This window comes from Bufo gargarizans, chromosome 6 (assembly GCF_014858855.1).
Source record: "Bufo gargarizans isolate SCDJY-AF-19 chromosome 6, ASM1485885v1, whole genome shotgun sequence".
Lineage (NCBI taxonomy): Eukaryota > Metazoa > Chordata > Amphibia > Anura > Bufonidae > Bufo > Bufo gargarizans.
The window spans coordinates 106,262,237-106,271,226 of record NC_058085.1 but is presented as its reverse complement, the minus strand read 5'-3'; the positions used below and the strand labels follow the sequence as shown (position 1 = coordinate 106,271,226).

Here is an 8,990-nt window from a genome sequence, read left to right as displayed (position 1 = left end):
AGACACAAACAGCTGCATGCTGCAGTTTGTACCTGGCCGATTCTCCGCTTGTCTGCTGGATTGGCCATGCTGGTTCCACACCAGAGGTAGGAAACTAACCTTACTTGAAAGGGACTATACTACACAAAGGCCATGTGATCAATGAACATGACCTCAGCAACCAAGGAAGAGAGGCGGAAGCAGTGGTCCTATCCAACTGGTGTGGGCGCCAGGAGTCAGACGCAAAGCACTCATCACTATCTAAGCGAGTCATGAAACCCCATTCCAGTATCTCACACACTATGGCAACTGACTGAACCAAGCTGGCACAGCACGGGCTAAAGTGGCACAAGCAACATTATTAAACACTGCCACAATAAGTGGGAAGTCGTAAAAATGCATGAGAGTGTGGTTTGCAGCTGCTATATGTCCTTACCCCAAAGGATCCAGTATGTTACTCCAGGTAGTAAAGAACAGTCCACTTTGAAAATAGTGAAAATTCTCAAATTTTATTTAAATAAATATACAGCAGATGTCTTTATAAGTTTTATTAATACAAGGGCAATCAAGTGAGGGAGCTGGAATAAGATACGGAGATCTACCACCCACCACATTCCAGACGGAACATACATTTATGTCATACAGATATCTTTCAGTCTGTGATAACTTCTGACCCTGGACTGGATTTACTGTACGCGAACATCAGAGCTCCGGACTCAAATTGCTCATTCCCATGGCTGGAGAATTCGAGAGACTTCATAAGCCGCAGTTCATGTCCCAATGGCCATTTAATTTGCTGATGTTTTTGGATAATTTGCTCGTACAACTTTGGCTTCATCTTCAAGCTCATCCAGAAACTTTTCTTGAGACACAGAAAAGAAGGTGTACCCGTCTGTATATCAGTGAAGAAATGTAAGGAAAATAGGGAAGACCGCTACAAACTACACCCCCCAGAAACAAGGAAATCTATTAGTGCTGTCACAAAGGGTGGACAGTCGATAAATTATAGGCATAGCCTGTACCTGGATTTAATATTTCCACGTACTGTATTAATTATACTCATAAGATCAAATGAGTGCAGGCGGCCCGACGTGCACAGCATCATTGTAATCTATGAGGCTGTGTGCGCACGACCAATGCCGTTCTGGGACATATGGTCCGCTCACGGACCGTATATCTCAGAGGGGCATGCGGTCGTGTGCAAGAGGCCTAATTACAACTGCTCATCCAGTTCACTTGAATAGGATGAAGCAGCTGTAATTGCATTGCGCCACCTCTATAAAAGAGATGACGAGTAGGTAAATTACGTGGAAGCACAACACCAGCTTATTGTAGAGGGACCCGGGTGTCAGACCCCCACCGATCTGATATTGGTGACCTATCCTGAGGTTAGATCATCAATATTTGAGCACTGCACATCCCCTGTAATGTGATCTGAGAGGGCCTGTTCCTGCAGCACATCTCAGGTAAGGCATCTGGTTATGGGCCATAATCAATCCTACCAGTGCATACATGCATATTCACCTTTTCAATGGTGTTGTCCTTTGCATATAGCCAGTTACAATGCCTGCCATGCTGATGAGTATGAAGAGTGGAGGCCAAGAGCTATTCTTGCTGCTAAGCACATAGAACAGCCGCCTCTGCTGTAATGGGGTGGCTTTAGTGGTCTCCTAGCTGGATTACTCAGAGCTGAGCAGAGGACTTGTGAAGGAGGTCTTCAGCACTTCAGCTTGAGGGACCTTCTTTACACTACAGCACTTGCTGGCTGGAGTGAAGCAGCTAATAAAAGCTCAGATAAGGGTATGCATACCCTGCCCCAAAGCTCCTACCTGGCACTGTTAGCTGGTACGCAGAGTCAGAACCGCTGGAAGACGTTCCCGTTTCCTTACACTACACTATAACAGCTATGCAACATGCTTTCTTCAAATCCATGTGTCAAAAGTACAAATGACCACCAATATGCCTTAGGCCTCTTGCACACGACTTTATGGCTTTTTCTGTATTTTGCGGTCTGCAAAAAGTACGGATGATGTCTGTGTGCATTCCGTTTTTTGCTGAACCGAACAGCAGGCACCTGATAGAACAGTACTATCCTTGTCCGTTATGCGGACAATAATGGGACATGTTCTATCTTTGAACAGAACGGAAAACTGGAAACGGAGGTCATGCGGAGTATCTTCCGTTTTTTTGTGTATCCATTGAAATAAATGGTTCCATGAAGGGTCCATATACTGAATGCAAAAAACAGAACGTAAACGGGAAAAAAAGTTTGTGTGCAAGAGGCCTTATTCTAAAGGCTCATGCACACGAACGTATTTTCTTTCCGCTTCCGTTCTTTTTGCGGACCGTATGCGGAACCTCACACTTCAATGGGGCTGGAGAAAATACTGAAGTTACTCAGTGTGCATTCCGTTTGTCCGCATGGCCGTTCCGTAAAATAGTGCATGTCCTATTATTGTACGCAAATCACGGTTCAAGGCCCCATTCAAATCAATGGGTCCGCAAAAAATACAGAACGCACATGGAACACACGTATTTTGCGGATTCATACTGTAGAAATGCCCAGCCCATACAGCTCATGTGTTTGGTGATTAATAAGTTACTGTTTCCGATCCGCAAAAAAGGGATCAAATACGGAAACCATATGGATATGTTTTGTGCAATAACGGAACGGAAGAGGACTTAAATCAGAGAAAAGAAAAAAACTCAGATACTGAACAACGGATCTGTGAAAAACGGACTACAAAACAACAACGGTCGTATGCATGAGGCAATAGCAAAAGAACTCTATAGCGAAAAAAATAAATAAAAGTACTTGCTCGCTAACCACCTAAAATGCATACAGGAGGAAGGGGGTTAATATAATTCACGCAAGAAAACTGGCATAAATGATACCTTAAACCTACACCAACTCCTATATATTTCAGTGCTGGCGTACGGACAGCCCGAGATGCATCACACTTAAAGAGGACCTTTCACTAGTTTAAAAACTAAAAACGAACTATATCAGTGAGCCTATACTGGGCGAACGGAGCAGCACCCAGACATACTCGTAAGTGCAGGGGGACCCCTGGGCGCCGCTCTGCCCACTGATATAGTTAGTTTTTAAACTAGTGAAAGGTCCTCTTTAAGAGGCGTGCACCTTTTAAAGGGGTTGTCCCATCTCAACATTTATAGCATATCGCCAACTCCGAGACCCCCTCCTATATCAAGAATGGGGCCCACAAATTGAAGAGCAACTGCGTATATATGATCACCCTTCATTCACTGCCATTTTCAAAATTATCCGGTGTATGTGCTTAGCTATTTTCGTAAGTCCCACGGAAGTGAATGGGGTGGATGCTGTGCAAGCGCGACCAACTCTCAGTTCATCGCTATGAGGCCGCTGCAAATCGCTGAGCCAGTGATGGGCTATTTTTGGAACTCCCATAGCGGTGAATAGAGGATGGCCACACATTCACAGCTGTTCTCCTTCACTACAGAGGCCCCATTCGAGAGATAGGAGTGGGTTCCACACCTATCTGCCATTTATGGCATACCTTAGTGAGATGGGACAACCCCTTTAATAACTGTGCCGGTATCTGACACCAGTGGACCACAGATGAAGACTGGCAAAAGAAACATCAGTCTTAAAAGGGGTTGTCCGGGAATACATAAATTCTAACAGGTGCCTGCCTCCACTCCTGAAAGGATCAAACCTGCTCTTCTCCCACCCCAAGGCTACGGTTTTCCTCCTTGGCGCTCAGGTCATGTTGCGTTGGGGAGTAGGTAGGTATGACCCTTGCAAAAGGGGACATAGGATGTATTCCCGACAATCGGAGTTGTCTGGGCTAAAGATACTGATGCCCGATCTTCAGGATAGGTCATCAATATCAGATCAGTGAGGGTCCGACACTGATGACCCCCCACAATTAGCTGTTTTGTGCAAAGAAGAAGCAGCAGTGTCAGCATCACCTTCCGAGAGCAGCAGGATCCCGGCACGACCACTACATAGATGGACAGTCTTCTGCATTCTGAATCTACACTGTATCATTATCACCATCGATACCAGAAACGGGGGGGGACAGGTCATCAATATCTGTTTCCGGATAACCCCTTTGTTATGTTATTAAGTGCTCTTGTTTGTGGGTCACTCCGCTGGCTATTATAACCCATGTTAATGGGGAAACTCTAATATTTTTAAGCAGATTTATATTTAAAAGGAATCTGTCACCTGGATTCTGTGTATTAACCTGAGATGAGTCCTGTACGTGAGAGGAGTCCGGGACAGGACTCCTCTCAGGTTAATTTGCATATGTATCAAATCAGTTTTTTTACACAATAAAAGCACACAGAGCTATGGGGACTGGGTATTGCGGATGTGCTAGCGGCCATCTAGCAACCCATGTCCTCAGCTCTATACACAAAATCCCGGTGACAGGTTCCCTTTAAGCCCCATTCACACTTAGTGGAATCCAGACATTTTCTTGAGTTAACTGGAGGGGCTGTATGTTTGAATGCGAACATCCACAAAATCTGTCTGGGACTTTACCCAGACTTTCTCCGCAGAGCCCTAGTACTAAGGCCCCTTTCACACTCACGTTTTGGGCGGATCCGTCATTGATCTGCAAAAACTGATTTGTATTATCTGTAACATGGCCAAGACAGAAACTCCATTGAAAGTCAATAGGAGACGGATCCGTCCCCATTGACTTACATTGTGTGCCAGGACGGATCCGTTTGGCTCAGTTTCGTCAGACACACACAAAAACGGTGCATTCGTCTCCAAAGCGGAATGGAGACTGAACTGATGCATTCTGAGCGAATCCTTTTCCATTCAGAATCCAAACTGATCCGTTTTGGACCGCTTGAGAGAGCCCTGAACGGATCTCACAAACGGAAAGCCAAAACGCCAGTGTGAAAGTAGTCTAACTCCGAGTGAGCGCATATGTGAAAACAGCAGTAAACGTTCCAGAAAATCACCGCGGCCATGCCTAAAGTTCCCGCCCCGTGCCTAGGGACCTGGAACATTTCCTCTGTAGTGAGAACGCACCTGACATGGAACATCTCCAGGGTAATAGCTAAATGTGTGAAAGGCCAACGCCAGTAAATCTCCGGACCTGATAATCTGGACATATTCCAGAGTTTAGGTGTGAAAACAGCATTAGGCTACTTTCACATTAGAGTTTTCAATTCCGCTATTGAGTTCCGTCATGGATATCAACAGTGGAAGAAAAAGCTTCAGTTTTGTCGCCATTTATTGTCAATGGGGACAAAACTGAACGAAACGGAGTGCACCAAAATACATTCTGTTCTGTTGCGTCCCCATCACGAACAGAAAAACACTGCAAGCAGCGTTTTTCTGTCCGCGATGTGGAGCTCTGACAATAGAAAACGGAACCGTCCCCCATTGACTTTCAATGGTGTTCAAGACGGATCCGTCATGGCTATAGAAGACATAATCCAACCGGATCCGTTCATGACGGATGCTTTCGGTTGTATTATTGTAACGGAAGCCACAGACACTGATTATATGAGAAAGAAGATTCTAGCAGCCAAACCACAAGCAGGATGGATGGATAGACAGACAGGGGGCAGGCGGGCAGACAGACAGACAGACAGATAATAGGTATGATATGAGATGTATAGACAGACATACCAGACAGACAGTATATCCTAGAGAGATAGATACTTGGAATAAGACAGACAGATGTATCTATTACTTGTGGCGGTCACCGTGCCCATAAGAACATATGAGGAGAAGTGACCGCAGAGGTCAGTGCACACATGGCGGTACAGGATACAGATCCCCAGCACTATTCCTCCTATGGCCAGGCCGGTGAATATATTTCTCGTCCGCAGCCTTCCTGAATTCTTCGCCCAGTAAGCCATCTCCCTGCTCCGTATCTGCTCTCTGGTCAGCTTCTCCTGCTCCATAGAGCCCGGCCCATGCGCGCTTCCCTTGTCCGCCATGTCTAAATGTCACCCGCGCCGGCAGATGACGTCACTACTAAGCTTCGGGGCGTCTCTCGCTGGACGTTTAAACATTGCTAAATAATGTATTCTTCTTATTATTACTTTACAACACCGTTCAAGACACGCTGTCAGGTAATAGGAGTGATGACGTCCGCTACAAATCCAGCTTGGACTGGCATACTGCCCACAACAAATATGGCGCCGGCGTAGGTTGTAACTGGATCTAAGTTGCGTAATTCCACACCAATTTGCTTATAAAAAGAGAACGTGAGGGACAATAAACGGGAGTGGAGGTGTCTGTATTGTTTTCATGTAAGAATTTTGAAGGTCACTATTTTAGTGAGGGTTCCCACAGCAACCAATTGGTTTGCTGCTTTCAAATTCCAACTGTCCTGTTAACTGCGATCTGATTGGTTGCTCCTTACCTTGTGCTGATGTCCGCCATAGTTCCAGTTTATGAAGAAAGGTAGACAGCTGATTTTATATATATATATATATATATATATATATATATATATATATATATCCGCCAAGTATATAGACATATAGTGTACTGCATGTATAAAATAACTCCTGTATGTTATAAAGCCAGGGTCAGGGGGCTAAGGTGACACATGGCACAATGACCTCACAGGAAGCATACGATAGGCAGAAGGAGTATTCCGGAAGAAAGCCCTGCCGTCTTCGCTAATGACTGGTGGCAGCGCCCCCCTCACGGATATTCTTTCTATTAGACAATCTGCACATGATCATATATAGACGGGGGGAGGGGGCAATGGAGGGGCAGTAAGGCTGCCTGATGTGACCCTAGAATGGAGGATTGGGTGCCGCAGGTCATGATACGCTGGTAGCCAAGATGGCAGTTGTCTTATGGCCTGCGGCAAGGGGAATTCTATGGAGGTAGCAAGGTGAGACTTTGCAGTCGTGAAAGAGGGTACCCTCAATGAGTGGGAAAGGCAGGTGAGTGCAGGATGGGCACTAATCTGGGTTTTGTTGTGCCACCCTAAAACTGTACTTATGTTTCCTGGCTTCGTTCATGGCCCTGCACTCCAGTAGTATGGCATATGGCAGTACAGATGTGTGGTCCACTAGCTACATGGTAGAGGACTTTGCACTTTTGGCGGTAAACCTCTGGTACATGTTAGGCCTGGGCAGCCCAAAAAAACTTTTTGGGAGGTGGCGGTAGAGGTCTTGTCTGTTCATCTGCTTGTTTTATAATGAAATGGGTCAGAGTCTCCAGAATTTAGCAGAGTGACCTCATATTTATTTTAGATAAAGTAGTGGAAGGCCCACCAGAGATTTGTGTCCGCTTCCAGTGGTTTCCTTTTAGCTTAGACCCATAAATAACACATCTCGTGATAAATCAGATGCAAAGACCCTTCACAAGGAAGCATTGGTTGTCCACACGATAGCGGGCGCACCTCACTTGTGAAATAACATCGGTTGGTGGCCCCTTCGCTGTGACTGACAGCCGGCTGTTCAGCAAAGCCAGCCGAACTCTCTGCATAGGCGCTGTCAGTCACAGCGAAGGGCCGCTGCCCCCGTGCATTCAAGCATGTGTGGAGAAGCGCGCCGGCAGGGGATAGAATTCTCAGTATCTGCCTTCAGGAAGAAAGGCAACGTCAGAAACACAGTGCTGGCTACATGCAGGTACTGCTGGCGGCTTGGGATGGTTTTGGGAGGTGACAGGTTCCCTTTAAAGTGTTTTTCTGATTACATAATTAAAGGGGTTTTCCGGTTTTACAAAATAAATAAATAACCCCAGTGTTCAATACTGTAGAGAGCAGGAGCTCCGCACAGTATTTGAATGTATTGGCTCCGATGAAAAAACCTCCTTGGCTCTGACGCTCTGCGCTGTGGATGGACAGCGCTACAACCATTGGAGAAGGAGACGCCCACTGAGAAAGACTCAGGCTCCTCCTCAATGTTCCGATACTTCTCATTATAATATAAGGCGCCAAAATCAACGGGGCACCACAGTGGATGAACAGGGGGGGGTATCTTTTGGGGGGAAAAAACTGCCATGGCATCAGTGGGGGCCGCCCTATAAGATGACACCCTAATGCCTAATTAGACTTTTGCAAAACTGATGAAAGGTCCTCTTTAATGGAGGACAACTGAGGAAGAAAACACTGTTGAAAGCAAATTAAAAAAAAAGCGAGACTGGAATTTGCCAAAATGCATGTTGACAAGCCGCAAAGCTTCTGATAGAATGTCCCTTGGACAGATGATACATAACCGGAGCTTTTTGGCAAGTTGATAGATGGAAAAAAGCATACAAAGAAAAGAACATTGGGGCACATCTATTAAGATTTTGGACGCCGGTCTTAATAAACCCCTATGCTGGCGGTGGATCCACCAAAGTTATGAAGAGGCGCCGGCCTCTCCATAACTTTGGTGCATCCAGCGACAGTTCTAAATGTAAGGCAGCTTCCGAGTTGTCTTACATTTAGACCATTTTCTAGGCCTAAAACAGGCGTAAACCCGCCTGTCTTCCTCACCCACGCCACGCCCACAATTTTTGACTGGGCATGAGCGGGGAAAAGTTGCAGATAGCAGTGCAAGTAACCAGTGGCGCAATTTTTTTCAAAAATGCTTTGTGTAAAAGTAGCAAAACTTTAAAAGAAACTACTGTATATAAAATTGGTTTCTCTGTGATTGTACTGACCAGCAGAATAAAATGTATGTTATTTTCCCTGCACGGCGTTCACCACAATAACAAAAATCTAAAAGCAATGGCAGAGTTGTTGCCTTTTCTTTATCCTGCTTCATAAAAAGTGATCAAACTGTTGTATTTACCCCAAAATAGAACCAATGATAATGGCAACTCGTTCTGCAAAACATAAGTCCTCACACAGCTACGTTGAGAGAAAAATAAAAAAACATATGTTTCTCAGAAAATAGCTGTACTGGTACCCAGAGGCTGTTGACAGCAACATGGCACTCTTAAACCAATCCATCAAAATCTGCGCTGCAAAAGCCAAAAGGTGGTCTTTCCCCTTTGAACACTGCAGAATGCCCAAACAGCAGTTTACGTCCACATACGTTCTAACAAT

The 8,990-nt window shown here is 45.4% G+C and overlaps 1 protein-coding gene across 1 annotated transcript; it reads right to left on the bottom strand.

Moving 5' to 3' along the window:
• Positions 1–467: 467 nt before the first annotated feature.
• LOC122941108 (cytochrome c oxidase assembly factor 3 homolog, mitochondrial) lies at positions 468–5,961 on the bottom strand. Its single transcript, XM_044298117.1, has 2 exons — positions 5,763–5,961; positions 468–871 (listed from the first exon to the last, which is right to left on the bottom strand). Exons 1-2 carry the CDS (start codon positions 5,929–5,931, stop codon positions 768–770), a joined length of 273 nt encoding a protein of 90 aa, XP_044154052.1. The 5' UTR covers positions 5,932–5,961; the 3' UTR covers positions 468–767.
• Positions 5,962–8,990: the final 3,029 nt, after the last annotated feature.

Bases quoted from the DNA above. Each gene is read 5' to 3' on its own strand.
- LOC122941108 (XM_044298117.1), bottom strand. From the start codon at position 5,931: ATGGCGGACAAGGGAAGCGCGCATGGGCCGGGCTCTATGGAGCAGGAG. The intron at 872-5,762 runs GTATCCTGTACC...ACTGATATACAG, and splicing joins AGGAATAGTGCTGGGGATCT to ACGGGTACACCTTCTTTTCT.